Source organism: Lissotriton helveticus, chromosome 4_1, assembly GCF_964261635.1.
Source record: "Lissotriton helveticus chromosome 4_1, aLisHel1.1, whole genome shotgun sequence".
Lineage (NCBI taxonomy): Eukaryota > Metazoa > Chordata > Amphibia > Caudata > Salamandridae > Lissotriton > Lissotriton helveticus.
The window spans coordinates 2041982779-2042000181 of NC_136063.1; the positions used below are offsets into that span (position 1 = coordinate 2041982779).

The 17403-nt window shown below is 47.8% G+C and overlaps 1 protein-coding gene across 1 annotated transcript in view; it reads left to right on the forward strand.

Moving 5' to 3' along the window:
• SLC25A43 (solute carrier family 25 member 43) overlaps window positions 1–17403 on the forward strand; it is a 266112-nt gene that overhangs the window by 218059 nt on the left and 30650 nt on the right. The window contains exon 4 of the mRNA XM_078688689.1: window positions 13962–14096. Within this exon, the coding sequence (XP_078544815.1) occupies window positions 13962–14096 (135 nt within the window). The remainder of the gene's footprint in view (window positions 1–13961; window positions 14097–17403) is intronic.

Consider the following 17403-nt stretch of genomic DNA (forward strand, 5'->3'; position numbering starts at 1 on the left):
ATCAACTTCATTTCTCAATGTAGGTTCAGTGAGTGTCAGTAGTTTGATACAGATGAAAGCTAATTGCAGTAAGGCATTCATTTTGGAACAGACGTTCTGTATTTTTAGGATCTTAGCTTTTTCTAAACAGTTGTATACAGATTGAGCACCATACTCAATGAGGGTTTCCCATATATCTGTGGTTTATTGTTAATGGGAACTATGCTACCTGTCAAGTGTATGGTATAGGGTCAGTGTTGCACATAATGCATGTTTTCTACACCTAAGGGAGTTGTACCTGTGATGGCACTAATGATGCATTATATTCTCCTGAGCTATTTTGTACTTACTTTCAGTCCTCTAATGCCATAGTAATTTATAGAGCAATATGCGGAAAAACGAAGCTTGGATGAGGTAATCAATGATGTCATAGATGTAAATGATGTCATAGAACATGTCACGAGTGATGTGATACGTGAGGTCATAAGCAGTGCATAGTGGGGCCACAAGTTATAGTTGGCGCTGCTAAAAATAACTGGTGAACTTCTGTGTTTTTTAGTTCAAAACATTAATGTGGTCACATCAGCAACACCACAGCCAGCTTCCTAGATGTAAAAATAGATATCATTGACATGGAGATTGTCACTAGCCTATTTAGGAAGGAAACGTCAGGCAACTCAATTTTACATGCGGCAAGCTTTCACCCGCAGCATACAATCAGGAGCATCCCCTATGGGGAGTTCCTGAGAATCCATAGGTCATGCAACAGCCCTGAGTTAAGGGAAAAATGTCAGCAGGAAGCTAAAGCAAGGCTCATCAGTCGTGGGTATAAACCAACCCTGCTGGAGTCAGCCATGAGGAAAGCCAATTCACTGAGCAGACAGGAACTGTTGAACCCCAACAGGGAGAAAACAGCAAATGCTAGACAAACAGAAGATAGCAATGCTCTTAGGCTCATTACATGTTACAGTCGCCAAGCAAGACAAGTTACCAAAATTGTCAAGCAACAATGGCCCATCATTTTGACGGACCAAGTTCTCAGAGACATTATGCCCAAAATGCCAACCGTCACATTTAGACGAGCATATGCCATGAGAAATGACTTGGTCAGTAGCAGTCCAGAAACCAGCAAGACCAAAGACTGGCTATCCCCCCGCAATGGGTTCTTTCGCTGTAGTTCTTGCAGAGCCTGCAAATTCGGAGTTAATACTAGATCTTATATAACTCCTTTTGAAGCCAACCCCATAGCCTTGCGTGACCACTACACTTGCCGCACAGAACTAGCCGTCTATGTCCTTACATGTAGCTGTAATTTACAATACATTGGCAGCACAAAGTTACCAGTGCACCAGCGTATTTTACAGCACTTGCGTGCCATTATGCATGCAGATCAGAGTTACCCGGTAGCTCGACATTTTCAATCTATGCATAATAAAAATCTGGCGCACTTGACATATTTTGTCATAGACGCGGTGGTCCCCAATAAAAGAGGGGGTGACTACGAGAAAAAATTGCGGCAATTAGAGTCACGATACATTGTATTACTCAACAGTAAGAGTCCGGGAGGCCTCAACATGGGAGAAGATCTCCACAATTTTTTATGATCCTGACCCTAGCAGGACTCATTCATCATGAGGGTTTTGATCATTAGTTAGAGACTCTGTATTTAGCATGACTCCGCAGCAGCATTTGGGCATCTAAATGTATACATTTTAAAATTGTGAGATGGCCCAAATTCCCCCACAGCCGACTTTGATAGACTTGTTGTGTCATTATGCACGAGCACTTTTTCACAATAAGATTTACATCCCTTTTTTCTCATAGGCATTCAATTCACAGTTAGAGCACCCAGCTTAGCGACACACAGATTATGCAAATAATCTTCACACACAGCCGGGACCTTAGACATGCTGAGATAGGAGGGCAGTACTATGATACATATATCAATGTCTGTTTTCGGTACAGTAATCAGTAGCTATCATAAGGGAATTCTTCTTGTGTGGTCTTTGTCCATAATTGATGCATAAGAAACATCCATCAGTACAATTGTTTACCTGCTATATATATATGAGGGATATAGGAGGACTGTATTGTACCCTAGAGTTGCAATTTGCACAGTAAACCGAGCACAGGAATTTTTGTACATTTTTAAGTACTTGTCCTTCCTAATATAGGGAATTAATCTATGTTGCCCCAACATTTATAATATATATTTTGCATGGTTTGCATTTGCACTTTAAATAGAAGGTTCATCTTCCAACTCTATAGCCTTTGGATACGCAGGATGTATTTAGTGTACTTGGGTTTATATATATCAGTTTTATTCAAAAGAATGTGAAATTGATTAATGTATGGATATTTTTGCACATAGGCGTATTTGCACATAGATACATTTCTTTGCATGGACCATTTGCACATTTTTCCCTTTCCTATGAAATTAATGTCATTGTACATGGAAATTGTTTACAGTTGATACGGCGATATGGGCTCATATTTCCGGTATGGTTCCCGTACTGGTACTGATTGTAGTTTAGTATCAGATGCAGACATGTATCTCTTTGGGCAATTGCGGGCATAGTATTAACAATATCAACACAAGGGCAGTACCTCGATATTCGCATTTTGATATTAAATATATGCATAGTCTAGGCATTTGTGCAGAACTAAATAATGTGTATAATATTATATTTGTATTTTAATATGTTGAAACAAGGTTTATTTGCCATACCCTTTATATTGGTTTAGTAAAAGTATATAAATCGTTACAAAATGGCGCCCGCATTTTGATCCCTATAGCAGTACATGTATTCAGGTAGTCCTTCCACTCTTTTCACCATCATTGAATCTTGGCGCCAAATGTGTAGCAGTTTAATTTTAAAAATGTGTGTACGCCGTCTGTCTATTATCAGTGAGCAAGGGCACGGACGTGCCCGAAACGCGTCTGATGACAGCTTTTATCCACATGTTGTGAAATAAAATTTAGCAGCTTTAAGAACAACTTGCCTCGAAGTGCTAATTTCGTTGTCTGCGTGCCTTGCTGTGCGGCAAGCACATTGGAGACGGGCTGGATTTGTATATATATATATATATATATATATATATATATATATATACATGAAACGAAGCTCCAGTTGTAACACTATCTTGAAACACTGACGAAGGACTAGACGTCCGAAACGCGTCTGTTCACACTTTGCTTTTTGCTGGATTAAAATAACTTTGACCGCCCACCACTGAGTGCTTCTGCTTTTTGTTTATGGGAAGACAACGAAGTTTTGAGCTTGGATATATACATACATATATATATATATATAATGTCTTAAATATTTTTTGCGTAGTCTTACTGTGACCATGATCCGGCTTTGGACAAAGATAGTCCTATGTCTGCTTCTATGGACATCCTGGTATTTCATTCTGAAAATCTAGTCACCCTAAAATAATGACTTGCATATTCACAGTGCTTTCTGCCACAGACTGGGAATTGTAGCACTAAACATACACAAGTCACCATTCTCCACTGCACCAACCAGGATTAATTTTCCACAGATTAACCTAACTTGCATTCATGTTTCATTTAAGCTGTGTGTTATTTTATATATATATAGTTACCTGAAGTTAAGACCAAAAAAAGTTATCAAATATTTAGTTTTTTAGCCATGCTTTTGACCCTGCTTCCTCACTCACCCCACCTTCATTGCGTGCAGCATCACACTTCCCATATTTTTTTAATTCTCTTCCACTGGGCATTACATATATGGGTGCCACTCAGGAATTTGGTGGCATAAAATTAGGCCTGGATGGAATTTGCAGACTTCCGCATAGCAGAACTCCGCGAAGTGAGAAAAAAACTCCACTATTCTCTGCGGAGTTCCGCAAGCGGCAGAGTGAGATAAGTCGCACTGCTTGCATTGATATTTAGTACAGGATGTTTGTCCCATGCTGTAAAATCAGTGCGAACGGCACAACGCAAAGTGCAAAAGAGCGCAGCTTCTTTCTGCCGCTCGAGTAGATGTTCTACTTGAGCAGCAGCTTCCTCAACACGATTTGCAGTTTTCTCAGCGCGAGCAGTAGCAATGTGCCGCGTCGAGAAATCACGATGGGAGGTGGTCGTGTGTTGGATTTTCCTCACTTGCCAACTTGACGTTGGCGAGCTGCAAGAGAGGACATAGTCCTCTCCGCACCACTGCGCAGAATTTTTGGAAAATTCGCACTCTAGGCAGAGCAGGAAAAACTCTGCAAACTCCGAGAGTGGAATTTACTACCCAGGCCTATGTAATTCACATGACTGTGGCAATGTTGCCTACAGAACGTAAAGTTGGCACAGTGCTTACTACAGCAGGTGTTTGACGGGTGTAGGGGTCATTTAGATTTGTACGCCAGGGCACAAATCGAGGGTACATGCTTGTGGAAGACGTCACAAGGTTGACTCTGTCTAACTAGCCAAGAGGATGGGTCCCACATAACAAGGTAAACTTTTCAGAGCAGCAGTGTGCAGCCAGGGAAGAGGTTTATTAGATTAATGGAGGGCCTATAACAAAGGCTGAAGTTAAGGGATAATCAGGCCTCCTCTTGTTTGAGTATCCTGGCTGCTCTACGGCTGAGAGCTATCACACCTAAATGCAATGAAGTGGAAACAAAGGCACACAGCTTATCACTTTACAGGTACTTGAGAGAGGCATGCTTTTGACTTTGTTCAGTTCCTGTATATAAGAGATATGCATCCACTGGAAGAATGTCAGATGTGTTGGTCTATCCCAGTATTTACACAAATAACCTTTCAAATACCATTATTTTGTTTTATTTCTTTTAAAGTGCTATAGTGCTACCCTTCCCAATGCAGGGTGTCAGAGCACTTTACATCATACATACACATTACACATTGGCAATAAATCATATGTGTGTAAATCCATGTACAGGATGTGTTACATAAGAGTGAGGGTTACAACGTGTGGGAGTCACATTCCCTTAATAGCTCACTGTGCTATATTAGAAGGATCCAAATGCCGGATGGTCACTCCTTACAATATGCGAAAATAACACACACGGTTCACGAAATATGGACCTTGTTTCCGGACGAGCCGAAAGAGTTACTAACATTAGCATTGATGTTTGACCCAGGGTACACTATAGGGTTAATTTCACACATATATAAAGCTCTGAAAGAAGATCACATGGTTGATACATGCATAGTAAGAGATAGATGGATAGCGGACTTACCATTCAGCTCACTGAGGGTGAATGGACAAGGGTGTTTGCACAGGTCCGCGAAGTAGCCAGCAAGGCACGGTTCAAACGTACTCCGTTCTACTACCTACACTGCACTTACCTGAAACCTCAGAGATTGGCACGGTTCACTCCTGGGCAATATTTGGCATGCCCCAGATGTGGTACGGACCTCACCACATTTATTTATATGGCCTGGAACGGTATCCGCCCTCAACCATATTGGCAACAAGCCATCCAGGCACTCCGTTCAACTACGGCAGTGCGAGTAGAGGCGTCCATCAAACAGTGCTTACTAGGTGTACTTCGAACACCAAAAAAGGGGGCTCACATGCAATACCCCTCTCTCCCCTGCTCTTCGCTCTGGTGATGGAGCCCCTGGCGGCCCTGATTCGCTCTAGTCGACCGGTACGGGGCTGGGAGTGGCCTGATACAGAAGCAGACAAAATCGCCCTCTACGCAGACGTTGGCCTGATTTACTTGGCGGACCCTGCGAGTTCGGGGCCCCGCTGTCTCCGGATTCTCCGGTCTTTTGATCAAGCCTCCGGCCTCCAGCTTAATCCAGATAAATCGGTCTTGGTCCTCCTTCACATCTCCAGAGAATGCTTCGAGTGGCAGTCCACCATACTGCTCCGCCGCCAGTCCGTCAAGTACCTAGGGATCTGGGTGACCCTACTCCCGAAACTCAGCTGGGCTCTCAATGTCGAAATGGCAACCATTGCCCCGGAACCCCATGGGAAGAATTGCGCTTTTTAAAATCATGATTCTTCCCCGGTTCCTCTACATGCTTCAGAACACTGCCCGCAATTTTCCGAGAGCATGGTTCCGTGAGCTTGACAGCCTGCCTTCCAGATTCCTTTGGGGGAAGGGCAGGTCCTGATTGGCTCTGGTTGTCTGCCAGATCCTTTCCTTTGATGGGGGGGTTGGGATGACCCATTTATACCTCTATTACCTGGCCACGCGTTTGCTTTCGCTACATGACTGGTTTAATGGGGGATGGTCTGATCCGGCCTACAGGTTGGAACTCAGTGAGTTGGGCTTGTCCAACCTCCTATCGATGATGTATGGGGTGCCTATCAATCAATCAATCACTGACATTTGTAGAGCGCACTACTCACCCGGAGGGTCTCAAGGCGCTTGGGAGGGGGGGGGTGCTGCTACTGCTCGAACAGCCAGGTCTTGAGCTTCTTCCTGAAGGAGAGGTGGTCTTGGGTCAGGCGCAGGTCGGTCGGGAGGGAGTTCCAGGTCTTGGCGGCCAGGTAGGAGAAGGATCTTCCTCCTGTTGTCGTTCTTCGGATGCGGGGGACGGCGGCGAGGGCGTGACTGGCTGATCGGAGGTGGCGCTTAGGAGTGTAGAAGTTGATGCGGTTGTTGAGGTAGCTCGGGCCTTGATCGTGCAGGGCTTTGTGTGCGTGGGTGAGGAGACGGAAGGTGATTCTCTTGTTGACGGGGAGCCAGTGCAGGTCTCTCAGATGTCCGGAGATGTGGCTGCGTCGGGGGATGTCGAGGATGAGTCTGGCTGAGGCGTTCTGGATCCGCTGGAGTCTCTTCTGGAGCTTGGCGGTGGTTCCGGCGTAGAGGGCGTTGCCGTAGTCCAGTCGGCTGGTGACGAGGGCCTGGGTGACCGTCTTCCTGGTTTCGGTGGGGATCCACCGGAAGATCTTCTGTAGCATGCGCAGGATGTTGAAGCATGACGAGGAGACGGCGTTGACTTGCCTGGTCATGGAGAGGGAGGAGTCCAGGATGAAGCCCAGGTTGCGTGCGTGGTCTGTCGGTTTGGGTGCGGTGCCCAGGGCAGGGGGCCACCAGGAGTCGTCCCAGGCGGAGGGCGAGGAACCCAGGATGAGGACTTCCGTCTTGTCTGAGTTCAGTTTCAGGCGGCTGGTCGTCATCCACTCGGCTACATCTTTCATCCCTTCGTGAAGGTTGGCTCTGGCGGCGGCGGGGTCGTTGGTCAGGGAGAGGATCAGCTGGGTGTCATCGGCGTAGGAGATGATGTTCAAGTTGTGTTGGCGTGCGATGGTCGCGAGGGGGCTCATGTAGATGTTGAAGAGGGTGGGGCTCAGGGAGGATCCTTGAGGGACGCCGCAGATGACTCCGGTGGCCTCTGACTTGTACGGTGGTAGACGGACTCTCTGTGTTCTTCCGTCGAGGAAGGAGACGATCCATTCCAGTGCCTTCCCCTGAATTCCGACGTTGCTGAGGCGCTGCACTAGGGTGCGGTGGCAGACAGTGTCGAAAGCCGCGGAGAGGTCTAGGAGGATGAGGGCCGCTGTTTCCCCGTTGTCCATCAGGGCTCGGATGTCATCGGTGGCAGCGATGAGGGCGGTCTCGGTGCTGTGGTTGGCACGGAAGCCGGACTGTGAGGGGTCGAGGGATCCATTCGTCTCGAGGAAGGCGGCCAGCTGTTTGTTGACGGTCTTCTCGATGACTTTGGCTGGGAACGGGAGGAGCGAGATAGGGCGGTAATTCTTGAGTTCGGTGGGGTCCGCAGTGGGTTTCTTAAGTAGAGCGCTGAGCTCGGCGTGTTTCCAGCCCTCCGGGAAGGTGGCGGTGTCGAAGGAGGTGTTGATGATGTCCCGCAGGTGGGGTGCGATGACAGCGTCGGCCTTGTTGAAGACGTGGTGAGGGCAGGGGTCGGTCGGAGATCCGGAGTGGATGGAGTTCATCATGCGGACGGTGTCATCGGTGCTGATCGGAGTCCAGGCGCGGAGGGTGGTGGTGGGCGGCGGTGCTGCGGTCGTTGTGTGCGATGGTTGAATGCTGAAGCTGTTGTGAATGTCCGTGATCTTGTTGTGGAAGTAGGAGGCGAGGGAGTTGCAGAGGTCTTGCGATGGGGTGATGTCGTTGTTTCCGGCGCTGGGGTTGGAGAGCTCTTTCACGATGTTGAAGAGTTCCTTGCAGTTGTGTGCGTTGTTGTCCAGCCGGTCCTGGAATGCAGTTCTCTTGGTGGCGCGGATCAGTTGGTGGTGCTTTCGGGTGGCGAGCTTGAGGGTGGTCATGTTGTCCGGTGTTGGTTCCCTTCTCCAGACTTTCTTGAGGGCTCGGCAGTCCTTCTTGGAGGTCTTGAGTTCGTCTGTGAACCATGGGGTTTTCTTGCTGCCGGGTCTGCTGGGCGGGGTCCTCAACGGGGCGAGTTCGTTCGCGCAGTTGCTGATCCACTTCGTGAGGTTGTCGGCGGCCTGGCTGGGGTTCGCTGAGCTGGCGGGAGGGTGCTGACCCAGGGAGGCGGCGAGCTGGTCGGCTGTGATCTTGTTCCAGCTTCTTCGGGCAACCTGTTGCTGGTGGTGGTGGATCGTCGTTCTTCTGAAGGTGAAGTGGACGCAGCTGTGGTCAGTCCAGTGGAGTCCAGTGGCGTGGCTGAAGGCGATGTCTTTGCTGGATGAGAAGACGGCGTCGAGTGTGTGTCCGGCGAGGTGGGTGGGGGTGGTCACCAGCTGCTTGAGTCCCAGGTTTGCGAGGTTCTCCAGCAGGGTGGTGGTGTTGCGGTCGTCGATGTTCTCCAGGTGGAAGTTGAGGTCCCCGAGGAGGACGTAGTCGGCCGAGGGGAGGGCGAGCGGGCTGATGAAGTCGGCGATGTCCTCGCTGAATTGTGTGCGTGGTCCCGGGGGTCTGTAGATGAGGGTGCCTCTGAGGGTGGTCCTGGGGTTGACGTGGATCTGGAAGTGCAGGTGTTCGGTGGGTGTGATGGTGTCGTCGGTGTTGGTCGTGATGCGGATGGTGTTCCTGTGAATGATGGCGATGCCTCCTCCTGTCTGGTTGACGCGGTCTCTCCGGATGATCTTGTAGCCGTCCGGGATGGCGATGGCGATGTCGGGCGCTGAGGAGGCGTTCATCCAGGTTTCCGTGAGGAAGGCGACGTCAGGGTCTGTGGTGTCGAGCAGGTTCCAGAGCTCGACGGCGTGTCTGTGGATGGAGCGGGTGTTGAGCAGGATGCACTTCAGGTGGCTGCTATTGTTGCTCGTCTTGGTCTTGGTGGGTGCGGGTGTGGTGCAGGTCCGGATGCAGGTGTACTTGCAGGAGCCTGTCCTGTCTCATCTGCCGGAAGTGATCCGTTCTGTGTTCCTGGCCTGGCGGGCCGCACTCCGCCACACCAAATGGACTCGCACACTGACACAATGTACACCCTTGTGGCAGGGTACCTTGCTCAGGGAAGTCAATGGGCTACAAGGCTTCCGGTCGTGGGAATTCGTAGGTATTTCTCAGGGGGTGGGTGACCACATGCGCTCCTTTCGCGATCTTCAGGCTCGATACTCTCTGCATCACTCGCAGTTTTACAGATACTTACAGCTGGGCCACGCCCTTTAGATGCACCTCACGACTGGTACACGTCTCCCGGACCACAGCCCGCCTGAGGCGCAAATCCTGCTGGGGGACCTGGGGAGGGGAGGTATCTCCTGCACTTACCGGACACTCATTAACAATACTTCCACCTCACTTGATCGGCTGCGGACCCAGTGGGAGGAATGGGTGGGCTCCCTGGAGGAGGAAGACTGGCACGATGCCCTTATGGCGCCCAGGACGGGCACAGCCTCTGCCAGATTGCGTATGATACAGTTTTACTTCCTACATGCCGCCTATTTGACACCAGCACGCTTGCACCGCGTGGGGTTACAACAGACCTCCGCCTGCACGAGATGTGGTCACGAGCCAGCTGACTTTTTCCATATGGTATGGTCGTGCCCAAGCTTGGCGCGGTTCTGGGGGGACATTGAGGAGGAGCTTACTGAGGTACTGGGGTGGGAGATCCCGCACGAACCGAAGCATGCGATTTTGGGTATCACGGGCGGATTGGATGGGTCCAGAAATGAAAAATTATTTTACACTACAGCAATGGTGGTGGCGAAGAGGGACATAGCTTCTGTCTGGAAAAGTCCTGACCCTCCCACTGTGGGGAAATGGCAGGCTGGGGTTGACTGGTGCGCCACGCAGGAGGGAACAATGTATGCAGCGCGTGGCTAGCTTAAGAAGTACCGTAGGGTTTGGGCGAAGTGGTTGGGGGGCCTGGCATAGTCTTGTAGGGGAGGTTCTGAAATGGTCCTTTTGATACTGTATGTAATTAACCTTTGCTCGTCCAGATTGCTACATGCATCCTTCTGTTATCATGACATCTTGCCGATTTGCTGGTACTTTGTTAAAAATCAATAAAATTTGTTTATCAAAAAAATATTACACTTCTAGGCCTAGTTCTGGCTAAATGTCATATTGCAATACTTTGGACTCACACCACCCCACCTAGCATAGACAGATGGAGGCAGACATGTGAGAGTAGGATGTGGCTGAGGAGTGCTGCCTGAGAGAGGTGCTTAGGGATGAGAATGCAGAGAAGGGATCTGGAAGAATGGGGCTCATGCTGGAGGGACTGCACTCAATGGCAGACCAGAATGGAAGGGAGGAGGGCTCAACACAGATGTCAAACCCCCATGCCAAACCAGAGAGTGGAGAACCCCGCCCTCCACATGTAAACAATAGCCTTTATCTAAGGGCAGAAGCAGGTATTTCATCAACCCTCCGGTAACAGAATATTAGATTCCCAATAGCTCTGCCCTAGATTAATCTATATATATTACCTACGAGATGGGGCTCCGCTACTAATAGCTGCTAAGGTTCCTTTCTTTTTATTATCTCTCATTTTTCTTGTTAATACTACATAGGGTATCCACTTGCTCCAAGGTGTTTCGTTTGTTTTCACCCATGCCATTAATGGTTTTGAGTTTTGCTTTTTGCTGTTTTGTTTCATGCACTTTCTATGGCTCCGCTCCCTTTGTTTATATTTTTTCATGCTTTGTGTGCTTCCCAGCCCTGAAGAGTCACAATTCTATCACGTTGTGACGAAACACGTGCCGGCTGGTCTTTGTTTTCTGTATTGATCTGGATTTATATATAAATCCCACTAATACTATTCCTGATGTCGACCTGCATTTTTTCTACAAGATAACATCTGTTGATTTGGTTTTTACACTGAAACCCTCACCCGTATACATGTGCACAGGACTTGGTTCTATTCCGATAAGTATTGTTGCACTCATTACTCCTGTGTGGAAAGGCATTTAAACACTGTAATAGCCATATGCCCAGTAATGAAACCACTGAGTGAGACATATGGGCACGCTTATGGATTGCCAAGATCGAACATGTTAACAATAGCCTGCCAAATATACATTGTCCCAAATAGGATGAACATGTAATGTGATCTATGTGCAATGTTGCAATAAACATAAGTAAAAAAAATATTTATATATATGAGAAGGATGACAATTTATGAACTGCAAGTAACAAAAGTATCTGTGTGAAAAGCAGTACCCCATTTACATAAAATAAAAATCTGTCATCTGCGCGTTGCATGATGTGCTTTGCAGGAGACATATTAACCCTCAGTGCTACTTTGATTCAAAACTGGAACTAGACAAAACACAAATCTCTCCAACAAATATGTTAACCTCCATAGTTATCTTACCATTATTATTCTTCTGTGATAGTTGCCGCACAAAGATCCTTGCTGCAAGTGCCTTAACCCCCAAAGATATTTTTAAATAGGGACTTTCCAAAAAATTAAGCATAACAGATTTACTGCCACTTTCTCCTTGTTGCCAATTTCTTTGTGGCAGGGTTTTAAAAAATAATTGTATAAGTTGAGGTATAGATTTTCTGTTGGGGTTGGTTCACTTTTTTGGCACAACCCTGACACAAAATCTCATTTGTTATATATTGTAATGCGCTCAAATGTACTCACTTGCTAAACATATGTGTGAGATCTTAAGAATTGATGTCACTTCTTGTGATGTCACTTCTTGTGAGGTCATGGGTTGCGATGCCACTTCCTGTGATGCCACATGTGATGTCATGCCCTCCGATGTCATGCGCATACTGCCTAACTTGGTTAGTCCTCTCACATCTTGTGCCCTGTTTTACGTAAAGTCGGGTGCAACAGTCCAACTGCTCAAATTATGTATGTGATGGTTGCTGAGTTTTTCCATCTAGTTTACACACGTGGATGTTGTTTGAGGTACTATTTGCATGTTCTATTTCTTTATTTTCATCGATGTGTGCTCTCGCCGACCACTAGCTGAAAGTTGCAGGTAGGTGTGAGCGCAGATGGTGGGCGAGAACAACAGATGCTCGGCTGAAAATAAGAGCCAGTACAAAAGCAGATGTAAGTACCACCTGCACTGGTTGGTTTTTACGCCACCACCAACTCTAGATGACAATTTTTGTTGCATTGAGACTTCAAAGGTAGACGGGGACAGGAATATTTGCTTTCTGTCTGGGGGGGGGGGGTAGAGGGGGGGAGGAAGGGGATCGCGTGTGGGTTACAGTCACCTGTGATTGCACCATAAAGTGTATTTCAATATATGTGGCACATAAAAATGAACTCCCATAGCAGAACCCAAGAATATTGATTCTCTTGCATGGTTTTCACTAAGACACCGTAACTACTATTAGTTAACATGAATAATATACTTCGCCGTTCAGGCCCTGACAGAACTGTTTTGCTTTAAATCGCACTTTATTGATAAATAATTTTAAAATGTCGACTGAGTCCAATTTGCAGAAATAAATCCCCGTTCTTGAAGCTGTGCCAAAAGGTGTCATCTAGTTTAAAATGTTTACAAACTAGGCGTGTCAGATTTGAGGGTGTCAAGTGCCTGCCCACACAGCCGTTTGCTGCTTTGTTGGTGAGCCCAACCCTGGCATGTCTAATATATATTTTTTGTTTAAAGAGTTTTATATAGCTCGAACTTGACCCGAGACATCGGGTATCAGAGTGCTTTACACGAGCACCAGTTTCATTACAGACGGACACATTCATTTTTGTTAGGTACAGGAAGATTAAGTGATTTGTCCAGAATCGCAGGATGTTGAGCGTCGCTGCCGAGACTCGAACCCGGTTTCCCAGCTTCGAGGTCGACCGCTCTAAACGCCTCTCCCCAACAAGTGCAACAAAGTGCGTTAGGCAGGGCCGTAGCTTTTAGGGGTGGTGGGGGTGTTTGGGGTGTTACACCCCCATAATAAATGTATTTTCAGATGAATAGTTGGGTACAGGTGCTTTCAGTCGGGTATGGTGAGATGTCTGTTGGATTTCACCTGGGATTTTTGCATACACACAGACAAAAACACACACTCATCTCTGTTTTGAAAGCCCTAAAATGTTTATTTTATTTATAACGTTTTGTATAGCGCGAACATGACCCTTACGGGTATTACAAAATATTGTTTTTCTCTCATTTAGTACTCTTATTAATCCGTATTTCCCTCACTTTCCACTGCCTCTTATGCCCCTCTCATGTGTCCTGCTTGTCATATAATGTATTTTAACATATATGCCAGCGTGATGGTCGGGAAATGTGATGCTCACACCCACCCACTTTTACTGACCAAGCTACGCCCCTGGACAACGTGACCGGACACTTCTAATTTATTGAAAGCTGAAAGTCCTTTGATATCTCACGCCGTTGACACGGCTTTGACTGCTCCTTGGTATGTCCTTACTGTAAGATGAACCCTGTTGAATCTGTCTTTACCCAGCTCGCTGTAATCCTCCGGGCTACCTTAGAACCAGAAGAACGGGTTTGGGGTGGAGTGCAGAAGTCTGTCTCACGGGCATTGCAGGCAGATTCCACCATACCTTGCAGACTGATCTGCATTTTCTTTATAGCAGCACCTTGCATTGTTTGATGAAAGGTACCCACTGTGCAGTCTGCAGGCTCTCACAGGCCCCTATACAGCCAGGCTCCACTAACGTGTGCATTCTCTTCCAGGCCCAGAGCCCCAGCCTGCCCCATTGTGGAGGGGTGGATGTGCACTTCACCGGGGTGCTCGACTGCTTCAAGCAAATCGTGAAGACACATGGGGTGCAAGGACTGTGGAGTGGGTTAACAGCCAACCTGCTGAAGGTGATTATCGAAGACAATGACGACCTATCCCTGTCTTCTCCTTTCCCTGCCCTGAGTACTCTGTGTCACTGAGATGTCTACTCTGGCTTACTGTGTTTGTGTTGGCTCGAGTGTGTGCTTGCTCGCACACCCACTGCACTGGTGCAATAGGTGGCCAGTGAAAATTAACGTTATCGTATTACTTTTTTTTGGACTGACACCTGTATATTTAATGCAAAAACAGAATATTGCATAATTAAACTAATCTCGATGCAAAGGAAGCTTCAATTTAATTTTGAGCCTGCAAGCAGCTGTGTGTTTGCATATTTGTGAGCAGGGGAAATTGGTGGGCTGGACCTCAAAGGTTACATTTAAAACATCAACAATGTAGTTTTCCTGAATGTAAGAGTTCCAAGTCTTTTGGGGTTACAGAAATCAGCCATTTTTTCACTATAGCTGAGTGGAGTAAGAGGGTCCCATTGCACAATAGTTAAGGCGGTCTTTTATCACCCCACCAAAGGGAGGAGGGGCCAGCACCCCTGACTCCCATCAGGATTTCCAGCTAATGTTTATCATTTATCAAATTTTTCTTCCAAAGTGAACAAGTCACTGATCTCGCTTCAGCTCCCTGTCCTGCTGTTGCCTTTTCCCCCTGCCCTATAGGGAGTGTATATCAGATATCGTTAACAAAAGCCTCATATGACATAAATACTGCTTAAAATCGTTTCTAAAAATATTGTGCTCAACTGGGAGTACATTTTCTATTATGAGGTCCAATTTGGTGATATTTCTTTTTTTAATTTTTATTAAAAAAGGAAGAAAACAACATACAAGGCAAAATACAAGCGCATGGACATGTGTTCATAGAGGAGGACACCTGAGCACAGTGTTATACAGTTGATCAGTAGTACAAAGAGTGGGGGGGGGCCCAGCGGGGAAACAAATCAGAGATATCATAAAGTACATAATACATGGAATGCCGGATCAGTGGGAGAGGGGGACATCTGGGCTCTCCACGAATAGGCTACATCTATTTCCACGGTATGCGTTCCATTGGCTCCAAATTTTGTTCCATTTCCTAGGTCTGCCCCGCGCCACATACACAGTCTTCTCTCTGAACATACACCAATCCATATTCTCCTTCCATACCGATACCGTGGGCGGCCGCCGGGAGCCCCACAACTGCGCAATGTCTCTCTTAGCGATCATATTCCCAAGGGTCGCCCACGGCGTCTGTGCCACGCTGTAATCATTCGGCTCCCACACATTCAACAGGCAGCGTCTGGCTTCGGGCAACAGCACCACTCCAGTGACCCTTCCCATCACGGCATGCACATGACTCCAGAGCGTCGCCACCTCCGGACACTCGCAAATTATATGAAGGAAAGTTCCAACCATTCCACAGCCGCGCTTACATAACCCATCAGAGGAATAACCCATACGGATCAAGCGCGGACCAGTAACATATACCCAATGTAAGATTTTGAGCTGAACGAGTCGGAGACGGGCAGGAATCGCCACGTCCTTAGGCGAGGATAATGCAGATTGCCAATCCTCGTCATCCAGCTCCAAACCGTCACCGGTCCAAACCTCCCTGAGACACGCCAGCAGATCCACCCGGTTGTTGATCAACTTCTTGTATATCAAGGAAATGGTACTGTCGGGCACGTGGCCGTCGAGGACCCGATCTTTAAGAGGGGAGGACTCGGGGATGTCCGTACCCGCGGGTAAAACCGAATTTAAATCATGGGGAATCTGTGCATACCTGAAGAATTCCCTGTCACTCAATTCATATTCTATCTTTAATGCCGCAAAGGTCTTGATTTTGCCCTTGACCCAAAGATACCAGTCATAGCCCATTTTTCAAACCCTTTCGTTTTCCAGAGACTTCCCAACCTTTCAGACGCATACAACGGGGTCGCTCGAGTCAATTGATCCCTCCATCCTACAGCCGCATTCGCATTATGCCACACTCGTACAGCAATCTTGGTAGGTCCAGACAGATCCTTCCCCGCCACCTTGGAATAGAGCGCCCTATTGTAGTCCCCACCCGGTAGCAAATATTTATCCATCTCGAATGCCGGGTTAGAAGCTGGAGCTTACGTTGCATGATTGATCGCGCTCTGCTGCGAGGCCCAATAATAACGCCTGATATCCGGAAGCGCTATACCTCCGTCGTACCAGGGAAGTGTCAGTTTAGCGAGGGCGATACGCGAACGTCCATCCCAGATTAATCGTCTCTGCAGACTCTCCACCTCTCGAAAATAGCTCGCCGGAATAGTATCGAACGTATTCTGAAGCGCGTACAAAAAACGCGGCAAGGACATCATTTTGAAAAGAGCTGCGCGCCCGAGTGGTGATAGAGGCAACCTGCGCCAGCGACGACATCCAGTTTTAATCTCTGAAGAGGAGGGAGCAAATTACGCTCATAGTGAGCCACGGGGTCTAGAGATATAAAAATCCCCAAGTACTTGAATCCCGTCGGTGAGACCTGAATAGGGCACCTGCGAGGCAAAGGAGGGAGACCGCCCGAAAGCACATTTACACAGGATTTAGCCCAATTGATCACAAGGCCCGAGCTCCTCCCAAACGAAGTAAGCACGTCAAACAAAACATTCAGCGATTTTCGAGGGGACGTAAGATACAACAAGATATCATCGGCATAGAGCGAGACACGATCCTCGAAATCCGGAGACAACTGGATACCCTTAATCGAGGGCTCCCACCGCAACCAGGCAGCCAGCGGTTCCAGGGCAAGGGCGAAAAGCAGTGGTGACAACGGGCAGCCCTGCCGTGTGCCTCTCCCGAGGACAAAAGACTCCGATACTCGGCCATTCACGACCACCTGCGCCAGTGGCTCCTCATACAAAAGTTTCACCCAGCCGATGAACCCGGGGCAGAAACCAAATTTCGCAAGAGCGGCCCAGAGATAAGGCCACTCTAGTGTATCGAAGGCCATCGTAGCATTTAAGGAAGCCAAGATGGCCGGCTCACGAAGAGACGCCGCCCTCGCGAGAACACTGTGCAAGCGCCGCAAGTTGAGCGCCGTGTTACGGTGTGGGATAAAACCGGACTGATCCGGGTGGATCAAGTCACTAATAACCTTTGTCAGGCGGTTAGCTAATAGTTTGGGAAGAATTTTCGGTTTGGCATTTAGAAGCGAGATGGGTCTATAAGAAGAACAGCGATCCCGCAGCTTCCCCTCCTTATGAATGGTGGCAAGACGCTAATCACGAGGAAGAGAGCCGATGTCTCGCGACTCTAGAAACATATCACGAAGATACGGAGCCATTTTGTCGCAATTGTATAATTCAATGGGCAGACCATT